The 16,068-nt window shown below is 37.0% G+C and overlaps 1 protein-coding gene across 3 annotated transcripts in view; it reads left to right on the forward strand.

The window, feature by feature from the left end:
* The first annotated feature begins 288 nt into the window (after nt 1–288).
* The window catches only part of NALCN (sodium leak channel, non-selective), a 223,252-nt gene continuing 207,472 nt past the window's right edge, over nt 289–16,068 (forward strand). For all 3 annotated transcript variants that reach the window (XM_063304799.1, XM_063304800.1, XM_063304801.1), the window contains exons 1-2: nt 289–396; nt 1,766–1,948. In XM_063304799.1, coding sequence (XP_063160869.1) covers nt 289–396; nt 1,766–1,948 — 291 coding nt within the window. The remainder of the gene's footprint in view (nt 397–1,765; nt 1,949–16,068) is intronic.

A 16,068-nucleotide genomic window follows, 5' to 3' on the forward strand; every position in this document is an offset into this window, starting at 1 on the left:
TGGAATGGTGGAAGACTGCAGAAAAAAATATCACAAAAAAAAGAAAAAACAAGGATTATGTAAAGGAAATTGGTTGCAATGTATTTGCTTAGTCTGCTATAGTCAATCTTTAATGGCCATGTTTCTTTGTTTATTTCCATAATTATATGGCATGATATCTTTGTAGGGCAATGAATCTGGGTAAATGTCCATAGTCTTTAGTCTTGTCAAGCACATTGTAACATGATTTTCCCCCTTTCCCTTTTTTAGGACATTTCACAGTTTTATATAATCAAAGCTAATTTCAGTATGCTGAAAAGGAAACAGAGTTCTAGGGTAGAAGCCCAGCCTGTAACAGATTTTGGTCCTGATGAATCCTTATCAGACAATGCGGATATCCTGTGGATTAACAAGCCAGTAAGTTTGATATACCACATTAACTATCATACCTTTGAATATGATTAAGCCATAGTTAAATAAGCATTGTTAAATTCCATTGATGTTACTGTATAAATAGAAAATATGTGCTTAAATCCTCATTGGGTAAACAAAAGTATATGCTTAAATTTCTGTTATTGAATTCAGTGAACTTTTAAAAGATACTTAGATACATACATATATACATACATACACATATTATCTTACAGAATCTTACAAATATATCTTTTTTTATGATGTCAGTTTCTTCTCCCCAAACTGCTGCATATTATGGGAAATTAATATATAAAGAATATTGGAGAGACATTGAGTGTCCACCTTAGCCTTGTCTCTGCACAACTCTAAACAAGGCCTTCATTAATTGCTTTCTGAACTTTCCTTCATTTCTGGGGTAAATATGCTGTCCTATCCACACCCCTTCACTGGCATACTAGAAGATTTTCTATTTATTATTTTCTGTGTTCTTTTTTCTCTTCCTTTCCTTTTTTGTATAATTTGCACAAATCCAATCTAACAGGACAAAAGTATTCTGTTAAATTTAAAAATTAATCTGAAAAAATTAAAATGAGTCTGACTCTTGAATACTGAAGCTTTCTGTTAAAATGGAAATTTCATATTCTGTTAACATGAGGGAAAATCAAGTATGCAAGTTTACGATCAGCATTGTGAAATTCACTAGTGAGAATAAGGAAGCTAACAAGTCTAGTTTTTCTGGTAAGACATAGTAATGGAACTGTCTTGCCTTAAGACTAATCATTCTCAGGGGAAATAAGAAACATGGAAATATTCTAGCCCCGTGCTACAGACACCATAGTTAAAATAAAATCAAATAACACAGCTGTTCTAAAGATGGAAAAACACAAACAATTAAAAAAATAAATGAACTTTTGGATTTTTACTGGAGGACCCAAAATTTCCTGCCTGGGCTGAGAGCCAAGATGCTGGGCAAGCAGGCAGCAATTTCAAGACTCTAAACAAATGAAAACTGGAATGAAATGCTGATTGTCCTAACTCACTGCAGTGCAAGTTGTTCTAAAGTTTGACTGTGCAGACAGGGAAAGGGGAAGCCAACTCATCTACCCCATACCCCTTGTGTAAATGGAACATAGCAAGATGCACAAACCAAAAACAGTGCTAGAGCCCCAAAACGTTGATGGGCAACTGTAACTGCATAATTCTCCTTACAGCTCACATTCTAATAGTAATTGTTTTTAGCAGCATAAGCCTTCAATGCTCAAGCATCTTTTGCATTCAGGATATTATTTTAAACTGTTAGATCATGAAAGGACATTGAAAAGGATCGTTGTACAAGTTGACGAAACTTTTGTTGCTGTTTTGTATTCCTCAGTGGGTGCACTCTTTACTGCGCATCTGTGCCATTATCAGTGTCATTTCCGTGTGCATGAATACCCCAAAGACCTTTGAGCATTATCCTCCTCTTCAGTATGTGACATTTGCTCTTGACACGTTACTGATGTTTCTCTACACGGCAGAGATGATAGCAAAAATGCACATCCGTGGCATAGTCAAGGTGAGTATTTTAATTTTTTTCCAACATAAACCAAAAAGGCATATGCATCTTTTACACCCAGATTCTAGACACATTAGCTGGAGTAAACTTTGCTGTGCTCTAAATTAAATCTCCAGATCATGTTATGCTCCTCTTCTTAACGTATCTATTACACATAATACTCATTGTTTGTAAAATTAGCCTTCAGGACCATCTTATTGATTACATTTACTTTTTTTCCTCAAAAAACATTTCTTCCATTATATTGTTTAGATTTTTTTTTGACATGCAGGAGCCTGTATGTGTGTGGATGGATATATGTACACCCCTGTGGTCTTGCAAGTGGCCAGGCTTTTGATCTCCCAATCCTTCCTAACCCAATCCAAAACTCAAATTTAGCATGATCTGGGCTGTTGTAACTATTTGCAGATCTACTTGAATATCAAGATACTGTGAACGTGCTGTTTTTATGCTTTTGCTACTGTGTGGCCAGTAGCTGAGCATAATGGTCAGGCAATCCATGTTTTCTTGCTATAATTCCAGACTAGGCCCAAATTGGGTGCCTTGTTTCTCTGTCTCAAGTCTGCTGAGTCTATACCTGAACAAGCATCCTTCTATGCTTTTCCTGCAAGAAAAAGAAATTGCTGGTATTCCCACTCCACTCTGTTCCATTTATCTTTTTGTGAATGAATGTCCGTGTTCTGGACATTCATTTAAAAAAAAAAACACCAGCAGCCTGAAAGGAGGCTATGCAATGGGGAGGTCAGTTGTTGAAAAAAGTGGCAGCCCTGAGCTAGGGGCAAGTTAAGAAGCCCCACCAGTGAAAGCACAGACCATCTCTTGAAGCACAGAGTGATGATATGTTACAATTTCTGAAGTGGCGTTTGCTGAAATGCCATTTCCCTGTTAAGGATAAAATGACAGTGGTACAAATATAATTTGTGATCACCCTGCAGTGACAATGTCATTTGATTGGGCAGGCAGGATGTTCATGTTGTGCCGGAGCTGGGACTGCACCAGAATCTGGAAGATCTCCATAACATATATCTTCAGATGCTATTTTACAATATCTGTAATTGTAAAGATACAGCTGCAGAGTTTATTATAGTTGATGACATTATAATCAATATAAGCCTTGTACAGGCTTACTGTAGATACTACCATTAAAGTTATATAGGCCTTATTATACTTTAAAATGGATAAATACTATTTTTCCTTATCAAAGTTCTGGGTGCCTCAGATAAAGAAAATCTGTAAGATACCCCAAACTTTGCTTCAGTAAAAGGTTGTTATTCTGCTGCAGATTTCAGCCATACTTTTTCCCCAATGAGATGACACTTCCAGTCCTCTTATGGTGGAGTTCCATAAGTTGCAGGCAGTTTGGAGTACACTGCAATTGTGATTATCCTGTCTAATGAATTCATTGCAATTCTGTTTAATGAATTCATTGCTTAGTATCTGGATCATGTTCTGAACCAATCATAAAAAGATTTGTAAATCTCCATTTTAACATGACTTGATTTTTTTTATTTTTATTTTTTTGCTGTTGCTGCTGTCACAAAATCTTATTGATTTATATATTCATGCATTAGATTTTTACACCACTGCTATCATAGGACTCTCAGCTGTACCAAAAAGTATAACATGACTTTGTCAATGGTATTAATCAAGATTACATAGCTATGTAATAGGCATACCCTATTCTTATCCCATCACAGTAGATCCAGATGCAGTAGGCTTCTAGGTATATGACTGATGTAGATGTTAATGTGCATCTAAGTCTAGGGCTCCATTGTGGTCTTCCAGTAAAGTAGGATGCATATTGAAGCCTTTAGCTATGTACCACTTGGGGTTGCACATAGTAATTCAGGTTTCAACTTCAACTGGATGGTGGCCATAGGTTCATTATTCAGTACAAAAGGGAGATGGGATAAAATTCTCAAGTATCTGGATATTTATCTATCTATCTATCTATCTATCTATCTATCTATCTATCTATCTATCTATCTATCAAATCTATCTCACTAGAGGGACTCTGGGCGGTTTGCAACAAAATGCTCAATAAAACAATAAATATATAAAATCCCTTATAAAATCTCTTATAAAATTATATATCATTAATAATATAAATATTACTTTTTGTTGTAAATATCAACATGCTTTTGTGAATCTCAAAACAGATGACTTTATAACAGTGACTTTCAACAATCAGAAGTGTTATTTTTTTGGCTTCCAGTTACAAATAAGAATAAAATATGAAATCAGGGCTTTATCTAAGTTTCCTGATATTTTAATTATGTATACTGGACAAACAAATCAGTTTTAGAAGAAATACAACCAGAATGTTCCCTAGAGACAAGTATAACTAGGCTTAGACTCTCATACTTTGGGCACATCATCAGGAAAGACCGATCGCTTGAAAAGGACGTCATGTTTGGTAAAGTTGAGGGCCAGCAGAAAAGAGGAAGGCCTTCAATGCATTGATTGATACAATTACTACCGCAACAATGGATGCAAACATTGGAACAGTCAGGTGTAAGACCGAACAGCATTTTGTTCTGTTATACATAGGGTCGCCATGAGTCGTAAACAACTCGATGGCAACTAACAACAAACAATCATTGTACAAAAGAACTATGGCATTATGTGATTAAAAAGTATTCATGCAGTGGATAGTGTCCCTGTGGTTGTTTCTTATTCCATTACTTGCTATCTTAATTTCTTTCTTTCTTTCTTTCTTTCTTTCTTTCTTTCTTTCTTTCCTTTATTTATTTATTTATTTATTTATCTATCAATCAATCAATCAATCACATTTTTCCACCGCCTATCTCAAACAGTGACTCTGGGCAGTTTACAAGTGAATTTAAAACAGTAAAAAATTAAATACCAGTTAAAAGAAATGCATTATAAAATATACATATACAAATATATTAAGAACTCTACAATATAAAATATCTTATAAAGACTTACATGGGAGAAGAGAATGTGTGTGTTGTATAACTGTAACTTACTGAAATAGATGTGAATCAATATTTAAACATTTTTAGACTAAACTGAGGATAGGTGGGAGCTTTTACAGGCGGAGTTCCATCTCTAATATTAAACATCCCATTTTAACCCTTAACACACTGAAACTGCAGAAAAAGACTTTCTGTTTTGGCCCCATCCACTCTTAAGAATGCTCCTGGGGTGCTGGAAGCTGTATGAGGCCTCTGCATTGCCAACTTCTCCCCTGCAATATAAAACCAATAAAGAGGCCCACTTAACTCATTGATAGACATTTAACAATTATAAATCAAAACTTTCACAAAGTTTATTGTGGAACTAAAATGAGTAAAAGCTTATATGCAAACTCTAGAATCTTATTTTTAAGTAGCTCCATTTGAATTTGTACTTGGACTACCATTGAAAATAGCTCAGAAACTTCTGTACATTCCAGACGGAGCTGCAAGATTTTATATATATAAATAAGTGGGCCTCTCCCTCACCCCTCCCCTCCCCCTCCCCCTCCTCTTCTTCTCCTTCTCCTTCTCCTTCTCCTTCTCCTTCTCCTTCTTTTTCCATTGTACCTCCAGAGCATTCTTAGAGTGGTAGAACCAAAGTATAGAGTTTTCCTGGGGTTTTGGGGTGTTTAGGGTTAAAATGGGTAGCTTCTTTTCTCCCATGTACAAAATGAATTTCTTATTTTCCTCTTACTTGAAAATGCTTCTTGTTTTCATTCACAGCTCTTACTCCCACTTGTTATATACATAAGATTTTTCAGTTCTGGTCTTTTCCTTCCCATCCTGAATAAATTGGCTAAAATGTAGCCAGAATTCAGCTAGGGAATTCGTTTCTAAACAAAAAGGATCCAGCACTGTCACAGCTGCCCCAGCCCGGGTGGCTCAGGATTGGAATTGCAGCCCAACATCTCTAGAAGGTGCCGTGGGGAAAGGCTTGCAGTTTGATATATGGGGTGAATGCATAAAATTAACTGAAAGAGAAGTCAGAAGAGAGAAGACTGCAGATTATTTCCAAAGGAGATCGAGGGGTACTTGCAGAGACTGATGCCTCTGCATTATGGCTCACGTGAACATTCTGAATTGTAGGGCATGAGAGCCTGGACTGAATAAATCAGAGATTAGCAGCTTCTGAAGGCCAGGAGCTCCAGTAAGATGATTGGGGTGGGGCTGTTTTATGGAAGGGGATGGATTTTTATTGTGCATATGGGGGCAGGAAACCTCTGGGGAGCAAAGCATTCCCATTCCTACTGTTAAAAGTCCCCAACTCCCACCCTCACCTCCAAATGTAGAATCGTCCCATTGAAATTTGATAGCAAAATGGCAAGATTTCAACAGGCGATTTTCAGGTCATTTTGAGACTCTTGAGGATGGGGCTTACAGCTGAAAATTGGAGCAGTTTGCCTCCTAGAGATCTGTTCCCATTTCCACCCTTATTTTTGAGGGAGGAAGAACCACCACAATTGTGCCACTGAAAACCGTCCATTCTGTATCCAGATTGCAGTTTCACAGCCTTGGGATGCTGGAGGGAGCTATAGGATACACTTCTATAGAACCATAATGTGGTTGGTATTCGGTCCTTCATCAATCAAGCCTTTAACCTGTACATTACCAGTAGGACTTAGTGGTTCCTGGGCTATCCTGCAATCACCACATAGAACAATAAGAACTCAGAGCTTATTTGTCAGTTGGTCTCTCTGGGCGGGAGAAGTTCATTTGGCTACAGAAGAACAAATAACCTAGTCTGGTGCGCACATACAGAGAAGAAACGGTAGGGGAATAGGATTCTGTTTTGCTCTGCAGGAAACCCTTGGCACACATGCAAGCCTTTATGTTTTCAACATCTGTATCACATTTTCAGATTTAGGCAAGCTGCCTGAGGTTGACTGAGGACAAAAATAGGAAAGTCTGGGCAGGCGAGAGGGGCAATCCTATTGATACCCTTTCTCTGCAGAAAAAAAATAATAATCCATTTTTACAGGGGTCCGTGCACACATGTGTTCCGTGTCCTGAAATCACATAGCAAGGACTGACTGGTGGGAGGGTTAATAAGCTTGGCCAGCTTCTGTTTCTATAGCTAGTGTTGACAATTCTGTTCTGGCTCAGAGGCCTGACAACTCTTCCAGTTGAGTCTGTTTCTAAGTGCATTTTCCCCTTCCCCTTTCTTCACTTCCTTGTTCCAATTCTAACTGCAAATGTGGCCTCTTCAGAATCCCATTTCCAAAGCTGCTGCTTCCTCAATGCTCCTTTTCCCCAGCTATATTGGCAATAAGGAAGACCAGGTCGCATTGCTCAGAAGGCTAAAATAGTCCTGGAAAGTCACTGAATCTTGTACCACTACTTTGATTTAAAAAAACAAAAAACAAAATTCTTTTTCTTTAAAAAAAATAAATGTGTTGGTCTTTTGATATTAATAACCAAATAGATACGATGTGGTGACAGATTTGAGTTAAAGGCTATATGAAATCATTGCAGAGACTGGAAAAAAAGATGAAGCAAGCTTAAAATAGCATTGGATCTGGCCATAAGTAGTTACATATTAAGGAATAAAGTGTCCTAGACTCTTCACAACCTGGAAATATTCTCTCTTCCTTTACCATTCCCAAGGGAAGATTATTCAGCTTAACCATCTGTTAAAAATGAATTCTTTTAGAATAAGAACATACTTTCCCACCCACTGGCTTATTTGCTTAAAGACGCCAACAAGTCGGTTCACCTGCAGCGTTGTTCCTTTTCTATTTCCTTTCAATTTAAGAAAAAGGATGAATTTTAATAAGTAGGAGAAGGTATATATATAAGTAACTTTATTGATTAGCCAAATGACCATATCAGAAAGTTGGGCATCAGCCACTATAAGATATAAAATATAAAATATGATACCATAAAACAGCTAAAATACAGTAAAATTAGCTAAAATATACTATGGTAAGATAAAATACAATAAAATACAGTAGGGTAAAATAGAGATAAAATTTTAAGATAAAAATGCAAGATATAATAAAACAAGTAGGAGAAGATATGCATATAAATGGTTGGAGAAAAGTACAATTTGGTCAAACTTTGGTTTGTAGTGTGATGTATATAAATATAATTCTATGTGTAGCTGTTTAAAAGCATACCCTGTAAACCCATACAAACATAATATAGCTGTATGTTATTTGTGTAACTGATCCCATTGAGCAGGTTAGTTAGTTATTACTTACATACTTACTTATATGACTTTATACCAAGTCAATCACATAGAACTCTAATTTGGAATATACACTATAAAAATCAACAGTCCAAAACAAATCAAATAGTAATCAGAATATAAAATAATCAGAATACACAACGTAGTAATCTAACAACCCCAGTTGTGAGACTAACCCCATCCAGAGAAAGAGTTGTACAGTAGGCTTCTGAATTATCAGCCATTCTGTCTTGCTACAGATGAGACTGAACACATTTCTCCCTATCCAAGCATTCCAGTCAGGATTTCCATCCCATACTCCCTGGGGTGGATGTGAATAATTGAGTATCATCTGCCATCATCCTTGTCCTGTTAACCTTCACAGCAATATTTTCTTCCTTTTTATTACATTGTTATAATCTTGATATATTATACTGTTCCAGCACAATGATATTTGTGCAGTATTAATTAAAATTATTAACATTCTATTGTGTAAATAATTTGGAATATTGGAAGTAGAGAAGAAAGAGAAATATATATTACAATCCTTAGTGAAAGAAGTTTTAAATACAAGTTTAAGGAATTAAAATTTTCTTTTGGAATAAACAGTAAAAAGGTGATTAGAACTTTGATTTTGGAAGGTTACAATGGGCTAAGGATCCAGGATTGGATGGATTTGAAATAATATTTTGGAATTAATTAGAAGAATCCTTCCTCTGGGAAAATGCTTTTGTTTTGAATTCCCTAAAAAAAAAAGATAGAATGAGACTCTGAAGGTTGGACACTAGAGGGAACCAGAAAGAACTGAAGATTACAAGAAGAACACTTAAATTTGACTTAGTAATACAGAATGGAGCAAAATATTTTAACATTGGACATATTGAAGGGTATTTTTGAACAGTGGACCCAAAAATTAATTTTAAGATTGTCTGCCCCTATAGATAGACTGTGTTTAAATGATGTTATGGAAGAGGAACAAGTTTTACCAGACAATATTGAGACTGATCTGAAAGCGGATTTAAAAATGATAGGCTACAAGAATAATATGGAAAAAGATTACACTGCACATACCAAGGAAACTGGCTGATGTCTTAATAATTAAAAGGGATATACAAATAACAAACCAAGAGAGTGACCTGGATAATTTTCCTATATTGGATTTACAAAAGAGGCTTGTTAAAGCTTTGAAGAATTTTGTGAGAAGGGGAAAAGAAAAAAATGAAAAGAAATCAGGTTCTAGGACATTATTTGAAGGGACTGAAGATCAAGATTGTTAAAAACAAAAGGAAGGCATATGAAGTTGGTTTATTTGACCAAGGTTAAAATGGATATGTTGTTATATCTGATAACCCTTAATGGAATTTTGCTGATCAGGACTGAAATGATGAGGCTTTAAGGATTTGTTTATACTATAGATAAGAGATGGGATATGGTAAGAAGAAATCATTTGTTGTATTTTAAGGGAAGGTGATAAGTTACTAAAATTGTTTACACTTATTTTGATGAAAGGGAAGGTCATTTCTTTTCTTTTTCTTATTTTTTTCTTTTCTATTTTTCTTTCTATTTTTCCTTTTCTGTACTTTCTATTTTATCTTTTTTTTTTATTTTTTTAGTTTGTTTTAGTTTTTATCTTTGTAATTTTTAATAAAATTACTATTTAAAAAAAAAGACTTCAAGCACTCCAGTTAGTGACCTAGGACTCAGTCCTCTCCTTCATTTTATTTAACATCTCGATAAAAACCCTGGATAGGCCATCTGTTGGTTTGGGGTGAGTTATCATAAACATGAAGATGATTGCACTCCACTCATCAAACCTCCACCATCGGTCTTCTTTAAGAAAGATTAATGCAATTTCTATCCTATGACTAGGCCTGAATGACTTCCAAGGGTCCAGATAATCTACTTGTTCCAAAATCCTTTGTAGTCGCTGCAGCACCTAACTTCCCCATTAAAGGAAGATTAGATAATTCTGTCAATTCCTTAAATTTTGGTCATCCAGATTCCAGCTTGGAACAATATGAGTAATTTCGCTTGCAGCATGCATTTGTCTGGTCTTCTGGCCGTTCTTTCCCTAACAGGGTCTGGGGTACTCTAAATAGTGCTGCTGGCTGGCATTGCATGGATAGAATAAGAGTAAAAAAAAAGTTCTACTTTACTGCCCTTACCACCATGGTGTAGGCTTGAAGTGGAGATTGTACCTATGTGTAGTCATTGTCATTCTTTCTCTGCTGCCAGCATTGCTCTGGGCATCTCTTCATACGCTTTATCTCCCAAGGAGCTATCAACCCCCTTCCTTGGGCTCATGGCTTATTCACTACGTGAAACCTGTCTGGACAGATCTCTGCAAGCCCCCTCCCCACTTTGTCCATCCAGGACTCAGTAATACATGCCAGTGTCCTCCCATCTATGATTAAGTTGTGGATGGGGATGGCTTCATTACAGACAGACCTAGAGTTCAGTAGAATCAGCAAAAGCCCAAAGGGTCCAGTGATCTGGCTCCCTGGTTCTTGAATTTGAGTTCTGGGGGACAGAAGAAGATATTGGCTGCAAGTTTCCCCTGTACAGTTGCTCTGCAGTGGTCTACCCTGCCACTCCCAATCTCCCACTATATTTCTATCAGCACATTACTAATGTAATTCTTATTTCCTTATTAACCCACCACCCCACCCATGTATCTCACCTCAACATTTCTACATTCACCCTCAGGATCTCCAGCTGGAACAAACCTCTTCAACCACTCAGGAGGACCTGTAACACTGACTCACGCACAACCCTTCTTTATTCTACATAATCATTGCCTTCTGATATCAGCCTCCTCTGTTACAGCCTCTATACCATCTATCACTTCTTCTTGAACCCCCAGAAGATCCTTTCAGCCCACCTGGGTGCACATTAGTGGAGTCCCAACCCCTGTTCTCTCACTACTGGGGCCACTTTCTACATTTCTACTCTCCTCCACAACCTCAGCATTCTAATTCTTGTCTGCTGCGACATTAATCCTTCTACTTGCTATTCTAGTGCCTCGGAGTGCAGCCAGCCAAGTACTGTGAAGCTTTTGTGTTCCAATGGGAAAATAAAAAGTGTTGCCCTGTTGTGGTTTCAGCCACCATGGCTATTGTAGTTCACCAACATCTGGAAGGACAGATGTTCTCATTGCTGAATTAGACTTAGGAAGTAACCTTTCCTTGAACCCTGAAATTCTAAATGGAGAATTCTGTACTTCTCCAAAACTTTTTATTGTACTCTCAAAAGTTGATTGTGCAGTCAGTACCATTTTAGAACTCAGCTGCGTCTTTGATAATGACTGTCTTTCTGTTTGAAAGATACTTAAAAGGAACAGTTTAAACAACATAAAAATACCATTTTTGGCAAATGACAAGTTGTAGCTCATTCATGTGCTCACAATGCTCATTAGTTCATACAATTTTTAATTAATTTCACAGATTCATTTTACCTTCAGTTGAAATGATTCCCTTAAAAAGAAACAAAACGAAACTTACAATAACATTGCTTCTGGATACTGAAATTGGTATTCTATTTATCTTCTTTCTGATGTCTGTATAACGTTATGGGTGAGGCCAGTTGGATCATTTGGAAGGTTATTTTTCCAGGAGACACATTTGTACATAGTATTAGCACAATTCCTTGCTAAAATAGAGTGAAACAATACTAACATAATTGTACACCAAATCTATACATTCGCTACTGTTTAGCCCAGAGTCAAAGTTTTATTCATCAGGGCCTGGTTCAAATGCCTCTTACTTCTTTTGTTAATATGGCTTTTGGTTGGCTTCCAAAATCTAGAAGCTCTGGACAGTCTATAGACATACAGATAATATGATAGCAGAAACTAAGAACAATCCAATTTATATCGTACAGTAATCTCAATGCTATCCTCATAATGAGACAGCAGTCTAGGCTACACTTTCAAGATCTCAGTCAAATAAACTTTTCCTCTTTCTACCGACCGTGCTTGAAAAAACAGTGAGACTTGTTTGCCAACTGCAGAGATTGGAAGGACGGAAAAATGGATTGAAATGTGGTTTGTCAAGGCTGATGTAACCATCATGGTGTAGTTCAGCTATAGCAATAAGCCAGAATTTTTCAAAACGATATAGTAGTATTCTGAATTCTGCCTGATTGCACTTGCCTGCTGGTTCTGCCAGCAAGAAGAGTTAAAGAAAGCAGGGAGCTTCGCTGATGTTAAATTTACACTGGAGTAATAATCGCAGTTCAAATGTAATAAATCAGAACTGCAATCTGGGACTCATTAAGATAATACTATATCAAGATTCTGTTCCAGACCTCAAATTCCCCCCTTTGCCCTCCTCCCCCACACAATCCCTGCCATCATCAGCTCTCCCCAAATGGCCAGAAATCAATGGTAGACCATGCACAGGGGAAGGGGGAATTTAAGGGTGCAGGTAGGAGCACTTCACTTCCCAGACAGCTCTGGTGTCTGTCCCCATCCTTAACATTCTGAGAAAAAGAGAGAAAACAGGCTGAAATTAACCCTGAAGTAGTGATTTGGAGCTGTCTAGGGGATTTGGGTGGATTAAAGAACGGGAATGAAACCAAGAAACTGAATTTCAGCACACAGTGGTAGAGTGCTAAGGAGCCACAAATGTGGTGTGGATTCCAACTCCTGAGCTAAAATTATCCCAGATAAAGAATCACTACTTTTTTTATCTACTTCTCGTGCAGGAAGATCCAACTGCTCCACTGGGCAACTTTCTCATGCAGAATGTGCCACCTGGCTGGAAGTGAGCCCTGGTGGAGTAAGGGAGGGGAGGAGTGGGAAGGCAGGAGCATATAACAACTAAATGGGTTGTTGTTTTCACTGAAAAGGAGAGGTGAAAAGGAGAACTAAAAGGTAGAGAGTAGAGAGCAGCCATACAGGTAAAAGCTGCAGAAAAGAAGAATTGGAGGAGTGGTCATTAGTGTGCAGGAAGGAGAGTGTCAGCCTTCTCAGGTAGACCAGGCAGGAAACACGACCAGATGAGCTAATTCTTCTATATTGTAAGGCTACATTAACAGAATCTTGCAAGTCTGAAAGTGCAAATCAACCGCTGTCCCCTTTACAACCCGAGAAACTCGGTAGGGTCCCTTCTGAGCCTCTTTCTCCCCCCATTATGCAGCTGTGGGCCATGCCCTCTCTTATCTGACTGTTCCCTAGGCAGCACCTCATCACCTGTCTCTCAAGGTCTTTCTCACATACCATCACAGAGAAAAAGAAGTCATCCTTACATTTCCCTTACGATGTTCTGGAGTCCCCAGGTTCAGAAACCAGATTGTAGGAGTGGTTCCAAACCAGATCGTTGGAATTAAGGGGAACTGAGAACACCCTGAAGGATTGGAGTCATTTTTTAAAGCCCTTTGCCATAGTTCCACTCATGGCTGAACACACTGTCTTCTGACCAGATTTTAACCTTTTATTTTGGGCTTTATTAAATGAACCAGATATCAAAAGAAAAACTAAAAAATGAAGTTAAAAAGAAAAATGAAGGAGTAAGAAAATAAATGATATAGATAGTAATATATCTGTGATCTTAGTAAGAAACACAACCAGTTTAAACCTCCATGTTTAATATTTCTGCCCAAAAGAACATTGTTCAAAGATTATTTGTTGGGAAAAGCATCACTCGTATAGCTGATAAATGGGGATCAGTTTTGAATACGTTTATCTTTCATTGTAGGGCTATTTATTTATTTATTTTGTTGATTTTTCAGCCAAGACGGCCATGTTTGATATTATGAAACATGGGAAAAGTAAAATATGTTTGTCAGTGGATTTTAAAGTGTGGGAAATTGCTGTGGCTGAAAAATCTTTAATCTTGATTTATTTATATTGATGTAATGCTTAATTGTGCTGAAAGAAAACAAATTCTTGTTTTCATGGGCTGGATATATATCACTAATACACCAAATGATATTTTACAGTAGAAGGCTTGGCACTTTCTGGAGATAGGAGGAAAGCAAGACTATGATATGAGACTGTATGACCCAGTTCTTCACACTGATTGCAAATTACAGAATTTATCTTTATTTTTCATGTTTTATTGATCCTATTATAATTTCTTTGTTGTAAGCTGCCTAGAGTCATTGAATGGCTTACAAGTTTAATATTATTATTATTATTATTATTATTATTATTATTATTATTATTATTATTATTATTTCTTTAGAATAAATCTCTGTAACTCTCTATAATTCCAAATACAATGGAGCCCCTACTCAGAGATGTCTGAAATGGACAGGGAATGGGTTTATGGACAGGGAATGGGTACCCAGGAGGTAGATTTCAGAATGAACTGCCCATCCAACATTGGCACACTTAACTGTGCTAGTACTCTTGGCATCAATCAGAAGTGTGCCCACCGAATAAAACTGTAGAATATTATTGTCTTCCTGTCTGCCTTTCAAGGACAACGTCTGTTTACACTAATTTATTCTATTTGCTCTCAGCTAGGTTCTTATAGTCCCTAGCCGAATCATCTAATTAGTTTGATGTGGAGGTGGCTTTATGTTTAGCTGCAAGGGAATTTTGGGTTATTCTGATCGAAAGCGTGAATGGTAATTTCAGAATGATTGACAGCCTCTCACTGTGATGTCTTTCACAGCAAATATGATTGATAATCTTAGTCAAACAACATGCTTAGCCTACAGATCTTAATTTCCTGCCCTTTCTTTTCTGTTAATTATTTCAGCACATGCTTTTCCCATTCCTTTTGTCTTCTCTTGTTTTACTAATCCCACATCTCTGCAATGGATTAGAACATTTTTGCTGATTACTGGAGTTATAACAGCATGAGACTCTGTGTTGTAGGTGTAAAATGACTGAATTTTACACAGTTGTGCCAGTTGCAAAACTCAGTGTACTCTATTGAAGTGCCTTTTATTCAGTAGCTTATATTATTCCTTTTATGAACTTTGGAAAAATATGTATTTTGTTAGCCTTTCTAATCAATTTATGCTCCTTTGAGCAAAGAGATGTGCTTTTAATATGGCTTTCATTTCCTTTTACAGCAGATGATGGAACATTACCACCCAGAGTCCCCTGTTTGGGGGAGATGGGTGGTGATATAAATTTAAATAATAAATAATAAATAAATAAAATGAATTACCCAAAGCCATTTTATTTGAATGCAGATAGCTTGTACTATATTGGTGCTTCAAATTACACATCTCCAGGTGTGTGGTGTGCATGCATACGTGTGCGTGTGTATAGTAAGCAGGCTTTTCCTGACTACTTTTAGGGTGATATTTTATGAGGGAGCATGCCAAATTGTTGTTTTTTTTACCTTTATTCAAGATGAAAACAAAGTGACAACAAGGTTACTTGTATTGTTTTTTGTGTTCTGACTTTGTGAGCCGCCCAGAGTCGTGTATGTGAGATAGGCAGCTATATCAATTGAACAAATAAATTGAACAAATACATCTAACTTTTTCTTTTTGGGAAAGGTTGTAAAGAAAGTGGTGGGACAACAGTTACAAAGAACTCTGGAAGTAAGTTTCTGGGTCTGTATTCTTGAATTCTGCTCCTTCCTGAATGGTGGTAGAGAGGACTGAGAAAGATCTAGACCTTGGGTACTGGATTCAGTCATCTCTCTCATCCTAATTAACATCTGCAAGACACAGGGAGAGGTCCTCTGTCAGTCTGGGATAAGGTTTATTAGTTTACAGTTGATACTCAGGTATAAGCTCTTTCCCATGCATTGAGCCCATTCTGTAAAGATTATGGAAATGATTGTTGCCTTGTTTTTACTTCATTTTGGTTATTTCTTATTTACTTGTTTTCCACCTGTTTTAGATGCCCAAAGTTGCAATTGATTAAATAAATATCCACCCCAGCTCAAATGGGGAATGCAATAGAAATCTGACTCTATGTCTTGAGGTTGGCAGAAACTGGATGGGGAGAAAAAGGCTACAATTCAACCCAAACAAGATGGAGTTGCTATTAACTCAGAAGTCTG

This window comes from Candoia aspera, chromosome 5 (assembly GCF_035149785.1).
Source record: "Candoia aspera isolate rCanAsp1 chromosome 5, rCanAsp1.hap2, whole genome shotgun sequence".
NCBI lineage: Eukaryota > Metazoa > Chordata > Lepidosauria > Squamata > Boidae > Candoia > Candoia aspera.